This window comes from Sciurus carolinensis, chromosome 4, assembly GCF_902686445.1.
Source record: "Sciurus carolinensis chromosome 4, mSciCar1.2, whole genome shotgun sequence".
NCBI lineage: Eukaryota > Metazoa > Chordata > Mammalia > Rodentia > Sciuridae > Sciurus > Sciurus carolinensis.
The window spans coordinates 83261787-83287160 of record NC_062216.1 but is presented as its reverse complement, the minus strand read 5'-3'; the positions used below and the strand labels follow the sequence as shown (position 1 = coordinate 83287160).

The 25374-nt window shown below is 36.2% G+C and overlaps 1 protein-coding gene and 1 non-coding gene across 2 annotated transcripts in view; one reads left to right on the top strand and one right to left on the bottom strand.

Annotated features, from left to right (window-relative positions):
* The window catches only part of Dera (deoxyribose-phosphate aldolase), a 119220-nt gene extending 107984 nt beyond the window's left edge, over positions 1 to 11236 (bottom strand). The window contains exon 1 of the mRNA XM_047550481.1: positions 11046 to 11236. Within this exon, the coding sequence (XP_047406437.1) occupies positions 11046 to 11076 (31 nt within the window). The 5' untranslated portion in view covers positions 11077 to 11236. The remainder of the gene's footprint in view (positions 1 to 11045) is intronic.
* A 7672-nt stretch (positions 11237 to 18908) lies between these two features.
* LOC124984181 (U6 spliceosomal RNA) lies at positions 18909 to 19015 on the top strand. Its single transcript, XR_007108635.1, has one exon. It is a non-coding gene; the product is annotated as a U6 spliceosomal RNA (small nuclear RNA).
* The last annotated feature ends 6359 nt before the right edge of the window (positions 19016 to 25374 follow it).

The window sequence follows — 25374 nt, the reverse complement described above, 5'->3', positions numbered from 1 at the left end:
TGACCGCACTGGAGCTCAGGCGGCTGCCCAGAGGAGGAGGCGTGCAGCAGGTCGCTTGGACTCAGAGCAACTACGGAGCACCTGCCGACAGGAGGAGGCGAGCGGAGGGTCGCATTCAGGCAATTAGGTGCAGAGCACGGTCCCAGGACCTAGGTGGCTTCTTGGTGAAAGAGCCACACAGAGACAAGCTGATGGGCAGAGCGAAGGTTCCAGGACTGCGGGCAGATTCTCTGAGGAGAGGCAACCTAAGGAGACTCTTCTGCGCAGAGCGAGGTTCCCAGACCCAGGAGGTAGGTCCGGGGCCCTGGGAACGTTGCAGAGGAAGGCTGCACAGCCCAGACGGTAGTTGTAGATTGAGGGGAACCTCTAGAAGGGGAACTGATCAGCAAGACCTCCCCACCGGGTGAGTCTTCCCTGCCAGGTGAGGTTTTCCCACAAGGACAGTAAAACCAGAGACACAGGCCCAAACAGGCCTTGCCTCAGCCCGCAGCCTAGTTCTCCTTTGGATGACCGTTGGTCAACAAGTGGAGGCACCTCTGCCCAGTAGCAGAGAATATACCCCACCTGAAGGCCACCACCCCTAGAGAGGCAGCTTCCTTGTGGAGTACTGCATTATCAACTTCCTCCAAGTCTGCAGGCTACTGAAGGATAAGAGGGGATATACTAGAAATCTTCGGGGACACTATAAGTCAAAAGAGGAAATCTACAACATCTCAGCGATCCACTGATACCTGAACAATATGAGAAAACAAGGGAAGAAAATGTCCCAAACAAATCTAGATGTTACATCAATAAAATCCAATGACAGCATGACAGAAGAAATGACAGAAAGGGAGTTCAGAATGTACATAATTAAAATGATCAGGGAAGTAAACGATGAGATGAAAGAGCAAATGCAAGCACTGAATGATGAGATGAAAGAGCAAAGGCAGGCATTGAATGATCGCACGAATCGACAGTTAAAAGAGCAAATACAGGAAGCAAAAGATCATTTCAATAGTTAGAGATATTGAAAAAAAAACCAAACAGAAATCCTTGAAATGAAGGAAACAATAAACCAAATTAAGAACTCCATAGAAAGCATAACCAATAGATAGAACACCTGGAAGACAGAACCTCAGATATCGAAGACAAAATATTTAATCTTGAAAAAAAAATTGACCAAACAGAGAAGATGGTAAGAAATCATGAACAGGATCTACAAGAATTATGGGATATCATGAAAAGGTCAAATTTAAGAATTATTGGGATTGAGGAAGGCTTAGAGAAACAAACCAAAGGAATGAACAATCTATTCAATGAAATAATATCAGAAAATTTCCCAAATCTGAAGAACGAAATGGAAAATCAGGTACAAGAGGCTTATAGGACTCCAAATACACAAAATTACAACAGACCCACACCAAGGAACGTTATAAGGAAAATACCTAACATACAAAATAAAGACAGAATTTTAAAGGCTGTGAGAGAAAAGAACCAAATTACATTCAGGGGGAAACCAACACAGATATCAGCAGACTTTTCATTCCAGACCCTAAAAGCTAGAAGGGCCTGGAACAACATTTTTCAAGCCCTGAAAGAAAATGGATGCCAACCAAGAATCTTATACCCAGCAAAACTTACCTTGAGATTTGACGATGAAATAAAATCATTCCATGATAAAAGCTAAAAGAATTTACAAAAAGAAAGCCAGCATTACAGAACGTTCTCAGCAAAATATTCCATGAGGAAGAGATGAAAAACAAAGAAGCAAATCAGCAAAGGGAGGAACTATCCTAAAGGAATTGTCAAATAAAGGAGGAACCAAGTCGTGTCAAAAATAAAACAAAAAATGAGCCAAATTACCAGGAATACAAATCATATCTCAATAATAACCCTGAATATTAACAGCCTGAACTCATCAATCAAAAGACATAGACTGGCAGATTGGATTAAAAAGAAAGATCCAACAATATGTTGTCAGCAAGAGACTCATCTCACAGAAAAAGATACCCATAGACTAAAGGTGAAAGGATGGGGAAAAACATACCATGCACATGGACTCAGCAAAAAAGCTGGAGTATCCATCCTCATTTCAGATAATGTGGACTTCAAGCCGAAGTTAGTCAGAAGGGATAAGGAAGGACATTTCATACTGCTTAAGGGAAGCATAAATCAGCAAGACATAACAATCATAAATAGCTATGCCCCAAACAGTGGCTCATCCATGTATGTCAAACAAATTCTTCTCAATTTTAGAAACCAAATAGACCATAACTCAATAATACTAGGTGATTTTAACATGCCTCTCTCACCACTGGACAGATCTTCCAAACAAAAATTGAACAAAGAAACCATAGATCTCAATAACATAATCAATAATTTAGACTTAAAGGACATTTATAGAATATACCATCCAACCAAGAGCGAATACACTTTCTTCTCAGCAGCACATGGATCCTTCTCTAAAATAGACCATATATTATGACACAAAGCTAACATTAGCAAATACAAGAAGATAGAGACACTACCTTGTATTCTGTCAGATCATAATGGATTGAAATTAGAAATAAATGACAGAATAAAAAACAGAAACTACTCCAACACCTGGAGATTAAACAATATGCTATTATATGATGAATGGATAAGAGAAGATATTAGGAAGGAAATTTAAAAATTCTTAGAGGTAAATGTGAACAAAAAAACATCGTATCAAAATCTCTGGGACACTATGAAAGCAATACTTAGAGGAAAATTTATTTCATGGAGCGTATTCAATAAAAGAAGAAAAAAATTAACAAATAAACAACCTAACATTACAGCTCAAAGCCCTAGAAAAAGAAAAACAGACCAACATCAAAAGCAGTAGAAGACAGGAAATAGTTAAAATCAGAGCTGAAATCAACGAAATTGAAACAAAAAAAAAAAAAAAATTCAAAAAATTGACAAAAGAAATAGTTGGTTCTTTGAAAAAATAAACAAAATTGATAAACCCTTAGCCACACTAACAAAGAGAAGATGAGAGAAAATCCAAATTACTAAAATTTGGAATGAACAAGGAAATATCACAACAGACACAATTGAAATACAAAACATAATTAGAAGCTATTTTGAAAATCTATACTCCAACAAAATAGAAAATTTCGAAGACATCAACAGGTTTCTAGAGACATATGAATTGCCTAAACTGAACGAGGAGGACATACACAATTTAAATAGACCAATTTCAAGTAATGAAATAAAAGAAGTCACCAAAAGCCTACCAACAAAGAAAAGTCCAGGACCAGATGGGTTCTCAGCCGAGTTCTACAAAACCTTTAAAGAAGAGCTCATTCCAATACTTCTCAAAGTATTCCATAGAATAGAAGAGGAGGGAACCCTCCCAAACTCATTCTATGAAGCCAATATTACCCTGATACCTAAACCAGACAGAGACACATCGAGGAAAGAAAACTTCAGAACAATATCCTTAATGAACATCAACGCAAAAATTCTCAACAAAATTTTAGCAAATCGCATACAAAAACATATTAAAAAGATAGTGCACCATGATCAAGTGGGTTTCATCCCAGGGATGCAAGGTTGGTTCAACATCAGGAAATCAATAAATGTCATTCACCATATCAACAGACTTAAAGTCAAGAATCACATGATTATTTTGATAGATGCAGAAAAAGCATTTGATAAAATACAGCACCCCTTCATGCTCAAAACACTAGAAAAAACAGGGATAGTGGGAACATTCCTTAACATTGTAAAGGCCATCTATGCTAAGCCCATGGCTAATATCATTCTAAATGGTGAAAATCTGAAAGCATTCCCTCTAAAAACTGGAACAAGGCAGGGATGCCCTCTTTCACCACTTCTATTCAATATCGTCCTTGAAACTCTAGCCAGAGCAATTAGACAGACCAAAGAAATTAAAGGAATACAAATAGGAAAAAAAGAACTCAAACTATCCCTATTTGCTGATGATATGATTGTATACTTAGAGGAACCAGCAAATTCCACCACAAAACTTTTAGATCTCATAAGTGAATTCAGTAAAGTAGCGGGATATAAGATCAATGCACATAAATCTAAGGTATTTTTATACATAAGCGATGAATCTTCAGAAAGAGAAATCAGGAAAACTACCCCATTCACAATAGCCTCGAAAAAAATAAAATACTTGGGAATCAATCTCACAAAAGAGGTGAAAGACCTCTACAATGAGAACTACAGAACACTAAAGAAAGAAATTAAAGAAAACCTTAGAAGATGGAAAGATCTCCCATGTTCTTGGATAGGAAGAATTAATATTGTCAAAATGGCCATACTACTAAAAGTGCTCTACAGATTCAATGCAATTCCAATTAAAATCCCAATGATGTACCTTACAGAAATAGAGCAAGCAATTATGAAATTCATCTGGAAGAATAAAAAACCTAGAATAGCTAAAGCAATCCTTGGCAGAAAGAGTGAAGCAGGGGGTATCGCAATACCAGATCTTCAACTCTACTACAAAGCAATAGTAACAAAAACGGCATGGTATTGGTACCAAAATAGAAAGGTGGATCAATGGTACAGAATAGAGGACACGGACACAAACCCAAATAAATACAATTTTCTCATACTAGACAAAGGGGCCAAAAATATGCAATGAAGAAAAGATAGCTTCTTCAACAAATGGTGCGGGAGAATTGGAAATCCATATGCAACAGAATGAAACTAAACCCATATCTCTCACCATGCACGAAACTAAACTCAAAATGGATTAAGGATCTCGGAATCAGACCAGAGACCCTGCAGGTTACAGAATAAAAACTAGGTCCAGATCTTCAACATGTCGGCTTAGGACCAGACTTCCTCAACAGGACTCCCATAGCACAAGAAATAAAAGCAAGAATTAATAACTGGGATAGATTCAAACTAAAAAGCTTTCTCTCAGCAAAGGAAACTATCAGCAATGCGAAGAAAGAGCCTACAGAGTGGGAGAAAATCTTTGCCAATCATACTTCAATAGAGCGCTAATCTCCAGAATCTATAAAGAACTCAAAAAACTCTACACCAAGAATGCAAATTATCCAATTGACAAATGGGCTAAGGAAATGAATAGACACTTCACAGAAGAAGATCTACAAGTAATCAACAAACATATGGAGAAATGTTCAACATCTCTAGTAATAAGAGAAATGCAAATCAAAACCACCCTAAGATTCCATCTCACCCCAATTAGAATGGCGATTATCAAGAATATAAGCAACAACAGGTGTTGGCGAGGATGTGGGGAGAAAGGTACACTCTTACATTGCTGGTGGGGCTGCAAATTAGTGCAGCCACTCTGGAAAGCAGTGTGGAGACTCCTTAGAAAACTTGGAATGGAACCACCATTTGACCCAGCTATCCCACTCCTTGGCCTATACCCAAAGGACTTAAAATCAGCATATTACAGAGATACAGCCACATCAATGTTCATAGCTGCTCAGTTCACAATAGCCAGATTGTGGAACCAACCTAGATGTCCTTCAATTGATGAATGGATAAAGAAACTGTGGTATATATATACAATGGAATATTACTCAGCCATAAAGAATGATAAAATTATGGCATTTGCAGGCAAATGGATGAAATTGGAGAATATCATGCTAAGTGAGATAAGCCAATCTCAAAAAACCAAAGGACAAATGATATCGCTAATAAGTGGATGATGACACGTAATGGGGGGTGGTAGGGGTTTGTGTTAGGGTTAGAGTTAGGGTTAGGGAGGGGGGCAAGAATCGAGGAAGGAAGGACTGTATAGAGGGAAAAGAGGGGTGGGAGGGGTGGGGGGAAGGGAAAAAATAACAGAATGAATCAAACAACATTACCCTATGTAAATTTATGATTACACAAATGGTATGCCTTTATGCCATGTACAAACAGAGAAACAACATGTATCCCATTTGTTTACAATAAAAAAAAATTTTTTTAACAAATAAAGAGCTGTTGATGTGGGTCAGTGGTTAAGCACTCTTAGGTTCAATCTCTGGTAGCAAAAAGAAAAGAAAGAAAAGTAGCTTGAAAGAGCTACCATTACCAAAATCTGAAAGTAAAGCATAATAGTAACAATTATAATTAATTGGGAGAATAAAGAAACCTCAAATACATACTAATATAAATTAATAAATATTAAGTAAAGTCAGCGGAGGAAAAGATCCTTAATTAGTTTCAAAAAACTACCATAAAACACATTTTAATTATGAAGGCTAAAACTTAAACTTTACAGTGGAGTAGCATGGCAAATACCATTTATTCAAGTGATCAAAATATCACCAATAAAGAGACAAATCAACATCATGTGCTACTAACAAGATGCAATGAGGAAACAGCATCATTTCTGTGGTATTCCTGGGAAAGACACATAACTTACATCTACCCACGAAAAAAGTATTAGCAGACAGAATCTGAGGAACGTTCTACAAAATAACTGGCCTATATTCTTCAAAACTATAAAGATCCTGCAAGTCAAAACAAGACTGAGTAATGATTCCAGACAAGACTAGAAATGGGTCAACTAAAGGAAGTATGCAATTCTGAACTAGATTTTTCTGAAAGATCCAAAATTGGACAACTGGCTATGCTTGAAGTCTGCAGATCTGATAATAATCAGATACCAATGATTCCTAATGAGGAAAATATCCCTATAAATATCCAGGGTTGGTAAAACCCAATGTCAATCACCCATTTTCCTCAAATGGTTCAGAGGGAAAAATTCTTCGTATGGTATCTGAATCTCTGCTAAAGGTTTGAGATCATTTCAAAGTTAAAAAAAAAATTATCAAGCTGGCTTATAATCAATACTCCATGAGAAAATAATAAATCCTTCAAAATAATTATCACAACTGCATAAAATAATTATTTTCATATTATGTTTTTTTCCTACTACATGGTAAATATTTCTCTACCTAGAATATTTTACACATACATGAAAGAGAACAGTTACTCAGCTATATCAACTGTTGTCCTGTTTTGGTTCTGACAGGGTCTTTGATTTAATTTTGTCAGACAGGCAGTACTACAGAATAAAACTAATTGTGTAAAACTGAGAATAATATATCTAAAGGCAGCCATGGTATAAAACAAAGTGTAAAGAACTTCTAATCAGAAAAGCATTCAACTTATGCCTTAAGACATGAGCAGCTCGCAGACATTAAAAGTTACTTTTTCTTTTGACTTTCATTTTCTTATCAATGAAATGAGAGTAACACCTACCACAAAGGATAACATGGAGAATTAAAGGAGATAATGGTTGTAAAAGTACTCTATTAAACCTAATGAAATATACAGTCTGCTCTGCAATGGATTCCCCATCCATGGATTCCACTAACCACCAATGGAAATATTTAGGGGAAAAAAACTCTGTACTGAACATGTACAGATGCTTTTTCTTGTTATTATTCATAAATAATATAGCATAGCAACTATTTACATAGCATTTATACTGTATCAGGTATAAGTAATCTAGAGATGATTGAAGTATATAAGGAGAATGTGTATAGTTTATATGCAAATACTATGTCATTTTACATAAGGGACTTAAGCACTTGCAGATATGGGTATCTAAGGGAGTCCTGGAAGTAATCTTCCATGATACCAGGAAACAAATTAATATATATTGGTTTTGGGGTTTTGGTTGGTTAGTTGGTTGAGCATGTGTGTGCGTGCGTGCGTGTGTATGTGTGAGACTGCTTGTTTTTTGTTTTGTTTTGGTGACAGGGATTGAACCCAAGGGCACTTAACTACTGAGCCACATTCCCAACTTTTTATTTTTTTATTTTTTTTAAATTTTTTTTCAAAAATACATTATTGTTTATTCTGCATTTATTATATAGTATAAGGAAGTAGTGGATATAATGGTTATATGCTATAAATAAATATAAATGTAAATCATATATAAATATAAATGAAATATTAGCCAACTTTTTATTTTGAGACAGGGTCTTGCTAAATTGATTACGGTCTCACTAAATTGCTGAAGCTGGTTTTGAACCTGCAATCCTCCTGTAGCACTGGGATTACAGGTGTGTGCCACCACACCCATGAGTATATATTGTAAGTATTAAGAAGAAAAAATACTTGATTGACATAAAAACAAATTAATCAATTACATCGTTAAAAAAAATCTCAAGTTAACTGCACTTTAGAAATTCCATGCGAAAATCTAAAAATTTTTCAATTCTACTTGACCACATGAGTGAAGAATTAAAATTTTCACACACCTAGTAAAGAATATGCTACCTTATTCTTTTAATTTTAAATAGGGACTGGTTTTTTTAATTCAAAAATAAACTTTAATGTCCTCTGTCTCAATAAATAATTAATGAAAATGGAAAGATATTAGTCATTTCTCACTTGAAATCCATAGATTCCTTAAACTGTTCACTTTGTTTACAACTGAAGAAATTCCACTGTCCTCGGGAAACTATTAAGAATACATTTGAAAGGAAGCAACACTATTTACATCCTTTAAAAGCCTCTTGACACACCTTTAAAGACAAAAGTCACAAAACTGAATTTTAACAATATTCAGAAAGAAGAAGAATGGGCAGTGCCTCACTGCACCTGTCCCCATGCTGTGGCTGTGGCCTAGGTGGATGCCCAAGGTCCCCCAAGCAGGAAGTAGTTCTAATTTATTCCTTCATTCAAGGGACATTTCTGAGGGTCATCTGTGTTGAACTATGCTAAGTGCCTGGGATACATAAGCAAACCAAAGGAAAATCACTGCCCCTATGATACCTACATTTTAGGAAAAGTTAAGAGCAGTCTAAGAGAATAGAGAGGGTATCCAATAATTTTAATAGACCACACAGGGTGTAATAGGAATAGTAGGACCACAGAGATATGATACCAGGGGTTCTCAAAATTGAACTCAGAATCACCCATAGTACTTGGTAAGTCTCGAAATGCTGGGCTTCACCTTTATTTTTGATTCATTGTACACAAATGGGGTACAACTTTCATTTCTCTGGTTGTACAAGTAGAGTCACCCTGTTTGTGTAATCATACATGTACATAGGGTAATGATGTTTATCTCATTCTATTATCTTTCCTTCTCCACCCCTTCCCTACTCCACCTTCTAAAATCAAGATTAGAGGGTCCATTCCCAGTGTGGAAACCTGTTTGCATGCCCAAATGCCATGCTAAAAGAATGTTTTCCTTGCAGGGTTTTTATCATGAGGGTCAGGTTTGGTCTCAAAACAAATCTTTTTTTTTTTTTTCCCCTAGTTCATGAACTAGGAAATATATATAGTATACTAAAATAAATATTACAGTGATTGAATCAGGAATAATTCTAGTCTTTCTTGTGCTAACCATAATTTCTAAAATTTCTACAATAAACATTAATTTCTTTTAAAGAGAGTTAATTTCTTAAAAAAATTAGTTGCAGTGTTCATTAAAAAGACTTTCAATTACAAAACACTATAAAAATCATCAATTAAGACAATGCATAAATTAATACTGAATGATTTTCCCCTAGTACATAAATAATTCAAATAACTTACTTTAGCATTTTAGGCTAAATCTCTCTAAGTTAAAGGTAAATACCAGTTAAGGAAAAACACCCTTGCAATGTATCTGATTTTAATGAAGAAAATAATAAAAACAAAGCTATGATCATTTAAGCAGGAGCATGAAAATCACATTTATTCCAAACAGCAGTTGTTTTATCTATACTATTATTCTTCAACAAATAAAGTGGTTCTAATTTTTTGCAAACTAAAAAAAGGAAAAATGGTTTAATTGTATTCCTTGAAAGAAAATTTTTACAACTTAAATTTTGGGGAAATTATGGCATATCCTCTTTGTGACCTATTCGCATAGCCGATATCCTCAGAAATACCAAAGAGACACAAAACACTCCAACTCTAGCCCCATCCATCTTTCAGGATCCTCCAATCTAGCCTATACTCATTTGTTGTTAAAGTTTACATTCCAGAGATAGAACTTAAGTTTAAAACATAATCTTCTGGTAAACAGTGGGTAAGACAGGATGAATTTCATGAAGAAATTAACTATCTATAAAAGCAGATTTAGACTCTAACACTCAACAAATATTTCACTCTTTAAGTCTCAATTGTTTAATATGAATAATCACTTTTAAAGTACCTGAATGAATTTTCAAAAAATTAGTCCCTAAAAACAGACCTTTCTTACACACTATTATTTGAGCTCTTTCTACATACCCACAATGTACCAAACACTTTACATTTATCTCCTTATTTAATCTTCAAATCATGAGATAAATACCTTTCTAATAACTATTTTACAGATGAAGAAACTTGGACAAAGTAAAAAAATCATAGATAATAAGTTAAAGATCCAGGATATTAAAGAGAGTAAAGTTATATATTTAAACCATTAACCTTGGGCCCCATCAAGGTTGTGTGTGAATTATAAATTTTTCACATTTTAGGAAATATGAAATAAGCTTTCCAGCCAGTAATATCTGAACTACTATCAATAAGAGGAAAGATGGGAACTGGAGATGTACCTCAATGGTGGAACGCTTGCCTACCCTGGGTCTGGACCCCAGAACCACCAAAAAATTAAAGGTAAAATGTTAAAAGAATACAGGCACTTTTGCAATTTTGGTAAACACCTAAAATCATACACAATCTACGATGCTGTGTTTTCTGCACAGAGCCATGGCACTTGGGGGAAAAGGCTATTTTAGGGATAATTATGTCAAAATAATTTTTGGAAATCCAGAATTAAAACGCAGTATTAAGAGGGGGAAAGCTGGGTTTTTAATCTGGTCTTATTTGGGATTTTGTTGTTGTTTGCAAACAGAGAGTTAAGAGGTGAACGGATCGGTTGAAAGACGGAAATCTCATCCTTTCCCGCTCCTTCCGCTTCCAGCAATGAGGCTAAGGAGCCCAGGCCAGAGTGCAGCGCCGGGATCCGCCTCTGCCCGCCGCGGGCCGGCACCACCGCTTCCCGCCCGCTGGGAACCTCTGCGGACACTCGGCCGGCGGCGGGCCCCGCGAGAAAGACCGTGATGCGGGAAGCGGGGAAAAGGAAGGAGGCGACTCGTGGGGCTTACCGAACTCCGTGCCCCGACTGTGCGCAGCCATGACGTGAGCCCCGGCCGCGCTGCTGGCCCCTGCGCTCAGGCCGCACCTCGCACCCAGCCCTTCCGCCTTCTGCCCGCCTCGCCCCGCCTCGCGCCGCCTCGCCCCGCCCCCGCCGCGGCCGCGATCTCCAGCTCCGCAGGGCTGTGCGGGCTCCAGCGCAGCGCTGTGTGGCCTCGACAGCGCTGTGTGGCCTCGACAGCGCTGTGCGGCCTCTGCGCTTTCCTGCCCGCAGCTCCTGCCAGAGGCGCCCAGGTCCCCTGCACCGGAGCGCGCCTCCAGCATTGCGTGGCTCCCGGAAGTAATGTTCCCAAAACCGGTTTTAAAATGCTAAGCCGGTATCCACGGGTAGACCTGTAATCCCAGGAACACGGGAGGCTGGGGCAGGAGGATCCGAAGTTCAAGGCCAGCCTAGGCAATTTAGCAAGACCGTCTCAAAATTTAAAAAAGGGCTGGAACACCCCGGGGATCCTAGGGCACTAAAGGAAAAAATAAATCAGCTGAAGCTGCCCAACTGCGCTGAAAAACTATATATATATATATACTTTTAACTGTAAGATTACATAATAGGGGAGAGGAAACTCCCCTCCCCCCTCATACACAGCCCTCAAATTTTGTCCAAGCCCCAGAGCTCTGCTCTGAAATGTCAGCAGTGATCTTTTAGCTCTGTAAGGGCCCCAAAGCACACTGTGACTTCTAATCTGAAATCCATGAAAGAACAGCTATGTGACCTGAAAAATCGAGTTCTCAGCCTAGCTCCAACAATAACTAAATATGTGATATAGGTCCGATTAAGCATATTTCTGACCTTCATTTTCCGCATATATAAGAGAATCTTGACAATTTCTTGATCTCTAAACTTCTTCAATCTCTAAAATTATGATTCTGTGATACTAAGATTTTTTTTTTAAGTTGTCTGGCAGCACTCCACAACTTCATTTTAGATTACTACAATTTATCTGTACTCATAATCAAAGGCATCTGTGTTCTACGGAAAGAAAGAAAAAACAGAACTCTCAGTGTGGCCTGTCTACCATAAGGAAATTATTGTTCTAGATACTTTTGGATATATGATAGCATTTGAGTTTCAGGGAAATCCTTACAGTTATATATTATATTGTTAAAGCTACTGACAGCAAAATTCTGTGGAGAGAGACATACTGATACAATGGAAATACAATGTGGTGGACTCCAAAAAGGGCCAAACTCATTAATATGCCAGCAATTCTACTTAATGATCAGAAGATTCTGGGAATGTATGTGCTATCTACTTGTCTGCAAAATGGGGGCAATCAAATGTATTTGGTTTGCAAAACTGTGCATGTGTAAAGCACCTAGTAAATAGCATGGTACATGGTAGGTGTTCAATAAATGGAAGCCATTAATGTTAGCTATAGTAGGGCTAAATAGAAAAGTAATCTTGCTTACTCCCTTACATTGAGCTGCCTTTCTGCCTTGTTCACATACAACTACTGCTGAATATTTTGGATTCATATATGTAATAGCATTTACCTTTATTTTTATTTAACCCTGAGAGAGAAAAACAGGCCCTGAGCCTGGAGCTAGCCTGGAAATTACAACCAGACCATTGTTCCCCAGATGAACATCATAAGCAATTTTACAAAAAAACAACATTGGCCAAGGCCACTGTAACCAACATGAATCAAAAATGACACAACTCATATCTGAACACAGAAAAACAGTGAATATTGCACAAACCACAAAAAATGACCAAATAGCTCTCATCTCAGATAATACAAGTAACTGCCACTTCTTTCCCCATAAGTTTAGCCTCACTCCATTCTTCCTGTCTTTTGGATAATTATGAAACCCTATCATAGAATTATCAACACTTTCTGCTCAAATCCAATTCAGAAGAAAGCCCACTTTCCTTAACCTTCCCCAATCTCCCAAAACAAACCCAAATCCTGTTTGTAACACTATCTTACAGAGACTCCCCTGGTTCTCTGTGGTGAGCAACAAGTCACACTTGTGTCCATCTGCAGGTATATTCCTGGTGGATTTTAGCACTGAGAGCACTGATGTTCTAAAAGATTCAAAAACAATAAATGGAATTCTATTATCAGAGGTAGATATAACTTCAAGTCAGATTCCAAGTCATTTGTTATGAATCTATTCATAAATCTATTGAATTCTATTGTATGAATCTATTCATAAATCTATTGTATAAATCTATTATTTTAAACTGTTATCCTAGCTTAACAGAAAAAAAAAAAACTAAAGTAGAATCAGGGAGGTCACCTGAAATTAGCATTTTTGGAGGGTTTCAAGATGGCAGAATAGAGGAGGTTGCTTTCCCAACTGCTCCATGACCTGAAACCAAGAAAGCAGATAGGCAGCTTCTCGGCAAGACAGATGAACAAAAGGGGAGGACTTTATTGGAATTGAATCCTGGACATTCAAAGCAGATCAGGGATTTTAAGAGGTTGGATATGATAAAATAAGGAAAAATCCCCAGCGCCACAGCTGTTATGGCAGCTGGAGGAACCATGGGTCCATCACCCAGCAAAGTGGAGGGATAAGGGAACTAAAGAAATCCACAGCCTTAGGAGACCTTAGGCATGTATGGGTGCAGAGAGTTCAGAGATCAAAGAAAGACACTGCCTGACTAAACTGAAAGGTGTGATGCACAAGATCCTTGTGCAGGAAAGAAGCCAAATCTCCCCCAGCTGCATGTAGAGGACAGAGGAAGAAACATTTTGCAGGCACTGTGTGGGGACCATCAGCTAAGAGAGCTGAATACTGGTACACCTGAGACTGGCCCAAAATACAGGCCTGGCAAACCCACACTGCACAACATGTGTGCCTAAGCAACCAGGAGAAAATCAAACATGGAAAGAGGTTTACACAGGGAACTACTGGTTGTGAAAACCCACCCAACTTTATCCTTCCCCCTCCAATCTGGCTGCTTACAGGATCCACTGGAAGAGATACTGGTCTCTTGAATGCTGGTCTCTCCATTTGCTGGCCTGAAATTTGAAAGTAGAGATTGAGTTTGGAGACTGAACCCAAGATCAGGAAACATGGGGTCCACAGGTGACATAGTGGACTAAGAAGTGACTCCTCCACTATGTAAGTGGAACCTAGGGAAGATCCCTGGGGTACAATCTTCCAGTGTGAACCTGCAATTACTAGGCTCTGAAGATGTGCTGATTTAAACTCTCCTGAACAACTGGCATTTATTTAAGACCCTGGAGCCCACCTAAGCCTAAACCCCACCTCCAGGAGTCCCACCTATGGGATTACATCTCTTAGTCTAACAACCCCACCCTGAGGGTGGAGCGAGCATCATGCTCCAGATGACCCCAACTAAAACTGCTGAGAAGGGAAGCTGAGAATTCAACGGAAATAATTCTTTTTCATTGAGCTTTTTCTTTTTTTTTTTCTATTTTCTTTTCTTCATTTAAATGTGACCTTAATGGTTCATGGACTTTTATAAATATTCGTTTTTTTTCCTCATGTCTAGAATTTTTGAAGCCAGTTATTTTTCATGGATCAATACTTTCAGGACTAGGATATTTGATTAGTGTATTTCAGTTTTGTTTTATATTCTTTTCATTTTTATATTTAAAAATTTTTACTTTATAGATTTTTTTCCTCTCACTTATCTATTTCCCTTGATTCTCTTTCTCTCTTTTCTTCTGCTAACAACAATCTCTATTGTTCTCTTTCACTCTTCCTTTAATTTTTTACTTCTAACTTCTTTCCTTCTACCTCATAATCCTCACATCCTAACATCATTTCTGTCCTCTCCTTATCCACCATTCAAAATTGTAAACCCTTTTGCAAATATATTGTTTTTATTGTAGGCAATAACTGATCATATCATTTCTGTTTATCGTGACAATGAACATTGTAGATGTCTGTTATAGTTTGGATGTGAGCTGTCTCCCACAAGCTCACATGTGAGACAATGCAAGAAGGTTCAGAGAAATGATTGGGTTGTGAGAGTCTTAACCCAATCAGTTAATTAATCCTCCAAATGTGATTAACCAAGTGGTAACTGAAGTGGTAGGGTGTGAGTGGAGGAGGAGGGACATTAGGGGCATGACTTTGGGGTATATATTTGTATCTGGGAAGTGGAGATCTCTTTCTGCTTTCTGATCTTCATGTGAGCTGCTTCCTTCCACCATACTTTTCTGCCATGTTGTTCTAACCCTCCTTGAGCCCCAAAGAATGGAACCTGCTGTCCATGGACTGAGACCTCTGAAACTGTGAGCCCCCAAATAAACTTTTCTTCCTCTACAGTTGTACTTGTTGGGTCATTTAGTCAAAGCAGTGAAAAAACTGACTAAAACAATGTCATAGCAGGAACTATATTTAATGCTATATATTGTTTGCACTGGTTTTTGTTATTATATGTCTCCCCCTAAAAGGTGAGGTACTGGAAATGTTCAAGGACATATAAGTGCACAGGGTAGAAATTCTGCTTCCTCAGATCCATACTGTTAGATGGGTAGGCACACAAACAATGTGAAAAAGCAAGGGAACAAATCACCCCAAACAAACCAAGATACTTCTATAACAGAATCAATTAATACCAGGAGGAAGAAATGTCAGTGAAGGAGTTTAGAATGTGCATAGCTAAACTGATCTGCAAAGTAAAGAACATTGTAAGGAGCAAAATCAGAGAGAAAATTCAGGAAATGATAAATCACTTCAATAAAGAGACAGAGATTCTGAAAAAAAAATCAGCACAAATTCTCAAAATGAAGGAATCAATAAACCAAATTAAAAATTCAATGAAAAGCATCATCAACAGACTAGACTACTTGGGAAACAGAGTTTCAGTCAATGAAAACAAAACATACAATTTTGAAAATAAGGTTGACCATATAGAAAAGATGTTAAAAGACCATGAACAGAACTTCCAAGAAATATGGGATAACATGAAAAGAACAAATTTAAGATTTATCAGGATAGATGGAAACTTGGAGACACAAACCAAAGGAATGCACAATCTTTTCAATGAACTAATATCAGAAAATTTCCCAAAACTAAAAAACAAAATGAAAATCAAATATAGAAGGCTTACAGGACCCCAATATAGAAAATTACAACAGACCCACGCAAAGCCACATTATTATGAAAATGCCTAACATAGAATAAGGATAGAATTTAAAGGTTGCACAATAAAAATGACAGATCACATTTAGAGGAAAACCAACCTGGATCCCAGCTGATTTCACAAAGCAGACCCTCAAAGCTGGAAGGTTTTGGAATAATACATACCAAGCTCTGAGAGAAAATGGATGCCAACCAAGAATACTACCCCCAGCAAAATTAAGTTTCAGAATTGATGATGAAATAAAAACTTTCCATGATTAATGAAAGTTAAAAGAATTCACAATTACAAAGCTTGCACTACAAAATATATTCAATTAGATATTTCATGAAGTGAAAAATAAAAGTGAAAACAAGCAAAGGAAGGTACTACACTAGAAGAATAGTCAATCAAAGGAGAAGTTAATTCAAATTAAAAAACCAGAAATAAATCAAAATGACAAGGAATAAAGATCATATCTCAATAATACTGAACATAAATGGCCTAAACTCAACAGTCAAAAGACACAGACTGGCAGCTTGGATTTTAAAAAAAGACCCAACATATGCTGTCTCCAAGAGATTCACCTCATAAGCAAAGTCATCCACAGACTGAAGGGAAAGAATGGGGAAAAATAACCTGTCATTCACATGGATCTCATAAACAAGCAGAGGTTTCTATACTCATGTCAGATAAAGTGAACATCAAGTCAAAGTTAAACAGAAAGAACAAAGAATGATGTTTCATACTGCTTAAGGGAATTATACATCAGCAAGACAAAATAATTGTAAATATTTGTGACCCAAATAATGGAACATCTATGTACATCAAACAAGCCCTTCTCAATTTTAAGAATCAAATAGACCACAACCACAATATTACTGGGTTACTTTACAACACCTCTCTCACCACTGGATAGATCCTCCAAACAAAAGCTAAATAAAGATGCTACAGAACTAAAAAACAAAAATTAATAATTTAGAATTAACAGACGTATATAAAATATTTTATCCATCAATAAGTGAATACATTTTCTTCTCAGCAGCACACAGATTCTTCTCTAAAATAGACCATATCTTAGGCTACAAAGAAACTCATAGCAAATACGAAAAAATAGACATAATACCTTGCATTCCATCAGATCATAATGAAATGAAATTATATAGCAATCAAATAAAAAATAAAAGCTACTTTAACACCTGGAGTCTAGATAATATGCTCCTGAATGACCAATGGATAGCAAAAGAAATCAGGGATGAAATTAAAAAATATTCAGAGGCAAATGAGAATAGCAATACTGTTCAAAACCTATCAAAATCTCTGGGACACTAAGAAGGCACTTAGCTCCAAGAGGAAAGTTCATTGCATTGAGCTCACTCATTAAAGACAAAAAGTCACCAAATAAATAACCTAACATTACATCTCAAAGCCCTGGAAAAAGAATAATTCAACACCAAAAGCAGTAGAAGACAGGAAATAATTAAAATCAGCACTGAAATCAACAAAATTGAAACAAAAAAAATTCAAAAAAATCAACAAAACAAAAAGTTGGTTATTTGAAAAAATAAATAATATTGATAAACCCTTAGCCAAGCTAGCAAAGAAAGTACAATTACTAAAATTCATGATGAAAAGGAAATATCACAATAGACACTACTGAAATACAGATGATAATCAGAAACTATTTTGAAAACTTATACTCTAATAAAATAGAAAATTGTGAAGACATTGATAAATTTCTACTGACATATGACCTGCCAAAATTGAATCAGGAGGATGTAGAAAATTTGAACAGATCAATTTCAAGCAATGAAATTGAAGACACCATGAAAAATCTACCAACAAAGAAAAACCCAGGACCAGATAGATTCTCAGTCAAGTTTTACCACAACTTCAAAAAAGAACTAACACCAATCTTAACCCTCCCATACTCATTCTATGAAGCTAGTATCTCCCTGATACCAAAACCAGACAAAGATACATCAAGGAATGAAAACTTCAGACCAATATCCCTAGTGAACACAGACACAAAAATTCTTAAATACTGGCAAATATTCCTGATGAACATAGATACAAAAATACTTAATACTGGCAAATTGTATACAAAAACATTAAAAAGATAGTGCACCACAATCAAGTGAGTTCATACGAGGGATGCAAGTTTGGTTCAACATACAAAAATCAATAAACATAGTTCATCATATCAATAGACTTAAAGATAAGAATTACATATTTATCTCAATAGATGCAGAAAAAGCATATGACAAAATACAACATCCATTCATGTCCCAAACCCTATAAAAACTAGGGATAAGTAGGAACATACCTCAAAATTGTAAAAGCTATACATGTCAAACCCAAAGCCAACATCATTCAAAATGGAGAAAAATTGAAAGCACTCCCTCTAAAAACTGGAACAAGACAAGAATGCCCTTTTTCACCATTTCTATTCAATATAGGCCTTGAAACTCTAGTCAAGCAATTAGAAGAAAGAAATTAAGGAATACAAATAGGAAAGAAGAACTCAAACTACCCATATTTGCCAACAATATGATTCTATATTTAGAAGACCCAAAAGACTCCACCAGAAAACTTTTAGAACTCATAAATGAATTCAGCAAAGTAGCAGGATATAAAACAGCAGGATATAAAGTAGCAGGATTTATTAACACCAATAAATCAATTTTGTTCCTATAGTGATGAATCAACTGAAATAGAAATTAGGAAAACTAATTCATTCACAATCACCTCAAAAAATAAAATATTTGGAGTGCTCACTTCAGCAGTACATATACTAAAAATGGAGTGATACAGAGAAGATTAACATGGCCCCTGTGCAAAGATGATACAAAAACTCATGAAGTGTTCCATATTTTTTTGTTATGTAAGCCAATCTAATAAATCCTTTTTATAATCATAAGTAAATAAAATTAAATATTTGGGAATAAATCAAACAAAAGAAACAGAAGACCTCTACAATGAAAACTACATAACACTAACGAGAGAAACTGAAGAAGACCTTAGATAGAAAGTTCTCCCATCTTCTTGGATAGGTAGAATTAGTATTTTCAAAATTGGTCATACTACCAAAAGTGCAATGCAGATTTATTGCAATTCCTATTAAAATTCCAGTGACGTTCTTCATAGAAATAGAACAGGCAGTCATGAAATTCATTTTGGAAAATAAGGCCCAGAGTAGTCAAAGCAATCATTAGTGAGAAAAGTGAAGCAGCAGGCATCACAATATCAGACCTTAAATTATACTACAGAGCTATAGTAACAAAAAAAGCATGGTATTGGCACAAAAATAGATTTGAAGACCAATGGAACAGAATAGAAGATACAGAGACAAACCCACATAAATATAGATATCTCATACAAGAGAAATGCTACCATAAACATACATTGGAGAAAAGATAGCCTCTTCAACAAAGGGTGCTAGGAAAATTGGAAATCCATATGTAGCAAAATGAAATAAAACCCCTATCACTCACCTGCATAAAATTCAACTCAAAGTGGATCAAGGACCTAGGCATCAGACCGGAGACCCTGTGTCTACTAAAAGAAAGTAGGCCCAACTCTGCATCATATTGGCTTAGGAACCAAATTCTTCAGCAAGATTCTGAAAGCTCAAGAAGTAAAATCATGAATCAATAAATGGGATGGCACCAAGCTAAGAAGCTTATTCACAGCAAAGGAAACAATCAATAAAGTGAAGAGAGAGCCTACAGAATGGGAGAAAATCTTTGCCACCTGCACCTCAGATAGAGCATTAATCTCCAAGATATATAAATAACTCACAAAATTTAACATCAAAAAGCAAATAACCCAATCAATAAACAGGCAAAGGAACTTCACAGAAGAAATATGATTGGTCAACAAATATATGAAAAAATGTTCAATATCTCTAGCAATTGGAGAAATGAAAATAAAAACTACACTGAAATTTCATCTCACTCTAGTCAGAATGGCAATTATCAAGAATACAAAAAACAATAAGTATTGATGAGGATGTGGGGAAAAAGGCACACTCATACATTGTTGGTGGAACTGCAAATTTGTGCGATCATTATGGAAAGCAGTATGGAGATTCCTTAGAAAACTTGGAATGGAACCACCATTTGAACCAGTTTTTCCACTCCTCCATATCTATACCCAAAGATATAGTAACTCAGCCACATCAGTGGTTATAGCAGTTCAAATTGCAATAGCTAAGCTATGGAACCAAGGTAGGTGCCCTTCAACAGAAGAATGGATAAAGAAAATGTAGTATATATACACAATGGAATATTACTCAGCAATAAAAGAAGAATGAAATTATGGCATTTGCTGGTAAGTGGATGAAACTGGGGACTATCATGTTAAGTGAAATAAGCCAATCCCAAGAATGTTTTCTCTGATATGTATATGCTAACACACAGTAAGAGTGTGTGTGGGGGGGGAATAGAAGGTCATTGGAGTAGATAAAAGGGAATGAAGAGAAGGGAGAGGGGTGGAAATAAAAAGACAGTAGAATGAATGGGACATGTTTCCTATGTTCATATAATAATACATGAACAGTTTAACTCCCCATTACGTATAACCACAATGGGAAGTTATACTCCGTGTATGTAAAATGTCAAAATACATCCTACTGTCATGTATATCTAAAAACAAATAAAAATTAAACATTAGAACATTAAATTAGCATTTTGTAAATAAATCTAATAAGAATTTATTTTATTTTTTGATACTAGAGTTTGAAGCACACAAGGGTGATTTACCACTGAGTTATACTCCTGGCCCTTATTTATCTTTTTTTTTTTTTTTTTCATTTGAGACAGGGTCTCACTAAATTGCTCAGGCTGGTCTCAAACTTTTGATCCTTCTGCTTCAGCTTCCAAAGTTGCTTGAATTACAAGTATGCACCACTACACCAGCTCTAATGAGAATTTCTAAAGAACTTTTTCTGAAATTGACCTGTTGGACATTACCAATCTGGAATTAATCTCTGTAGTTTGAGTATTTTAACTTGACAAAATTAAGAGAGTGGGTAGAATGTAAATAGGCTTTTTAAAAAAATTATTAGAGAATCATTCCCAAATTTCATTTTATAAAGGTCCCTTTTAAATTTATTGCCTTCTGCAAGGTGTGGTGGTGCATGGCTATAATCTCAGTGACTCAAGAAGCTGAGGCAGAAGAATCACAAATTTGAGAGCAGCTTTAGTAACTTAGTGAGGTCTTCAGCAACTCAAAATAAATAAAAAAGGGCTGGGGAGTCGCTCAGTGGTAAAGTGCCCCTGGGTTCAATCCCTAGTACCTAAATAAATAAATAATAAATTTGTTGCCTTTTGAAACTTCTCAAGTATCCCTAAGGTAAAGCCTCTCAAAGAAAATCTATAGACCACTATACTGAATTGCCAAAAACGTTTTTCAATTTTTTTTCTTTTTTAACATATTTTATGTTGGCACATTGTAATTGTACATAATAATGGGTTTTGTTGTTACATGGTCAACAACTATTTTTCTGAAGCAAATTCTAGGCTTTACCACAGTCCTACTGAATCAGCATCTTTAGGATACCGGAATCAGTATTTTTAACAAGTTCATCCAATGATGATTATATGAATAAACTGTAAAGAGGCACTAACCTAGGGAACAAGATGAATTGCACATGTCAATTTGGATCCATAGTCCTAACTGGTTCTTGAAAAAGTAAAATTGTCTTTAAAATATTAAGTACTTTTTAAACATGTAAATTTTGTATGCTGTTCCTATTTACGAATGCTTTACTATAAATGTTAGTTGCCAGAGAAATTGTCTTCCTATCCCCACTCCTCTTTTCAATAAAAATTGAAGCTCCTGGCATATGCCTATAATCCCCAGGGCTCGAGAGGCCAAGGCAGGAGGATCACACAGCCCCAGCAACTTAGTGAGATGGTTTCAAAATGAAAAAAATAAAAAATAAAAAAGGGCCAGGGATGCAGTTAAGTACCCTGGGTTCACCCCTGCCCCATATAAAAGACAAAACAAAACAAAAATTGAAGCTCTAGGAATATGTAATATATTTTATCTTGAAGCTGCTAAGAACCTACCTGGCTTGGGAGTTAGGAGTAGTTTACATTTTAAGCCCAGAAGGAAGTGTACAGACTATTTGTGCTTTATTTGTCATATGCTTATGTTCTAAAAGAGAACCTGGTAATGTACTAAGCTATAAACATTTGTTAGATGAATGAATGCATATTGCTGTTTGTGCTACTTTTCTTATAGTAACTATTGTTTTATCTAGTTCACTTTCATTTGATACAGTCTCTATCCTATGGTTTACAAGAGCAGTTGTTGGTAGATTCCTTGGGTAACTAATCACATAAGTGAATTGTCAGTCAGTATTTCTAGGGCAGATGGAGAAAAGTGTAGAAGCAGGAAGAGCTAGAGAAAAGTATGAATATTAGAGTGAAAATATTTCAAAACTGGAGGGAGACTTACAGAACATCTAATTTCATGGTAAAATAAGAAAAATAAGAATTATATTGGCCTTTTACAAAGCTAAATTGATTCAATTTAAAGAACAGTTCTTCATTCTGAGACTTGTTAACCACCAACTTGGATTTTAAAATGTCCTTTCTTTATGAACACTGCAATAGTAAATTTTCTTTTTTAATAGTCTCACTTGGGAAGATAAGAAGCAGACTATTCTATCTTGTCCCTCTTCTTCTTTATTAATCTATTGGTCATGAAATCCTGAAGTTTGGGGAATCACTGATAGAATATATAATACTAGCTAATATTAGGTACTTCCTGTGAGTTAAGCTTTATATCATTTGATACTTCAAAAAAATGAATTTATATATCCCTAAAAAACTTTGTGTGAGAACAATTATGCTCCCACACAGATAAAGAAACCGAGGCATAGAGAGATTAGTTTGTAAGTCTAGAGATAGTTTTTTAGGCAGTATAACCCTAAGATGATATACTTACTGTTCTCTATTATCTCCTTGAATCCAAACTTCTTAGACAAGCTCCTTATCATTACTGAAATTCAGGTTTCCCATAAAATGGGGAAAACAAATCTACCTCATTGGCTTATTGGGAGATACTCAAGAGTACGAAATATCTTAACATAAAAACCTAACAAACATAGGGCTGGGGTTGTGGCTCACTGGTAGAGCACTTGCCTGGCATATGTGAGCACTGGGTTTGATCCTTGGCACCACATAAAAATAAATAAAGCTATTGTGTCCATCTACAACTAAAATATTAAAAATAAAAACCTAAGATAATACTTAATATTATTTCCATACTCATCAAGCTAAAATCAGTTATTTTCCACTTGACCAAGTTCCTTTATCCCACTAAAATGATTAAGCCTATAAAATATTGTTAATGATTAGCTATCATTTAGATGCATATTTAGGCCTTGTTTCTTAATGTCACACCAGTAATTGAACATTTCTATAGATAGTAAAGAAGGCTTAAGTCTCCTTCTGAGAATGTTTTTGTTCTACCAATTCTTGTTTAGATATCTTCCTATGTAAAAGATACATGCACAGTAATTTATTTATATAGTAACCCAATAGGAATCAATTTTTATTTTAAAGTATTAATCACTCATGTATAAAATAAGGTACCTGCTTGAGAAATACTTTCCTTTGGTCTATGCAATGGTTTGAAGGTGTCCACTCCAAAATTCATATGTTGCCAATGTGATAGCATTAAAATGTTGAGCCTTTTAAAAGGTTTCCCTCATGGGAAAACAAATACAGCCGACACCTTGTTCTTGGTCTTCTCAGCCTCCAGAACTGAGAGAAAATTAATTCCTATCCTTTGTAAATACCAGTCAGAGGTATTTTGTTATAGCAGGACAAAGACTGCATTTTCAATGCCTCTCCATTTTTGTAGACATCAATTCCTACCCCCTCAACCTTGGTCTCAAAAAAGAAAAAGCAACTACTTTATTATGTATTATTTCACTGACTTTGAGAAGCTACTAAAAATGTAAACCTATAAATTATTATACATTATGGCACCTTTTTTTTTTTTTTTTTTTTTGGTACCAGGAATTGAGTCACATCCCCAGTCCTTTTCTCTATTTTTTAGAGACAGAGTCCTGCTAAGTTGCTGCAGCTGGCTTTGAACTTGCAATCCTCCTAAGCCACTGGGATTACTGGTGTGTGCCACCATGCCCAGCATTTTGGTACATCTTTACTAAGCTATTTTGCAGTTATTAGAATGAGGGGCTGGGGGCATAGCTCAGTGGTAGAGCACTTTCCTAGCAAGTACAAGGACCTGGGTTCAATTACAAGCAAAACAAACAAAACAACAAAAAATAGGGCAGGGTGGTATATAGCTCAGTGATGAGAGTGATTGCCTATCATGTGTAAGGCCTCATCAGTCAATCCCCAGCACCACCAAAAAGTATTGAACTTTGTTTATTAACATGAAAAATATGCTCAAGGGAATCAGCCACATTCAATTTGTTTCCTGGAAGAAACCTGTGGATGTCACTGAAACTGAGAATGTACATTACTAAATTAGGCAGGAAGTTGGGATACATACAGTGAATTATTGAATATTAGGACCTAGAGGAGTCTACAAAGAATGGAATCAAAAACAAAGTGGGTAAGGATGAAAAGATTGCATCATACAAGGCGGGCTTATCCTGTGTGAGTCTCACACCTGTCAAAGCTGTACACCCGTTCACTGGAGAGGCAGGTCTGACTCCAGCAGAGATGATGTCTGATGCAGATGGGATAAGGAAAATAGTCTTCCTGGTCTGATACACTTTAGTGTTAATGTAGTGACTTTTTAACTATTTTATTTTTTAGATGTTGATAGACCTTTATTTTATTCCTTTATTTATATGTGGTACTGAGAATTGAACCCAGTGCCTCACACATGCTAGAGAAGTGCTGTACACATTATCAGCCACCTTTCTAGACAAAGGTAGTAGTATTGAAGATGAAAAATACACAAGATTATTTCATACTATCTTAAACTATGACTAAAATAGTTAAGTGATGAGAAGACATATAGAAGTGTTTTAGAACTGAATCATAAGAAAGGGTTAGCCATAAACATTTAGGTAAGAGTGGACCGACTGGCAGAAATAGCAAGCGAAGTGGAAATGAATTCAAACAGAAATGAGTCCAATATGGCTAGAGGAGTGCTAGCAAGAAAACAAACAAAAAGGTCACAGAAGGCAGGAGCCAGATCATAATAATATAAATGTGATGTAATGGGAAGCTGCTATGGATTTA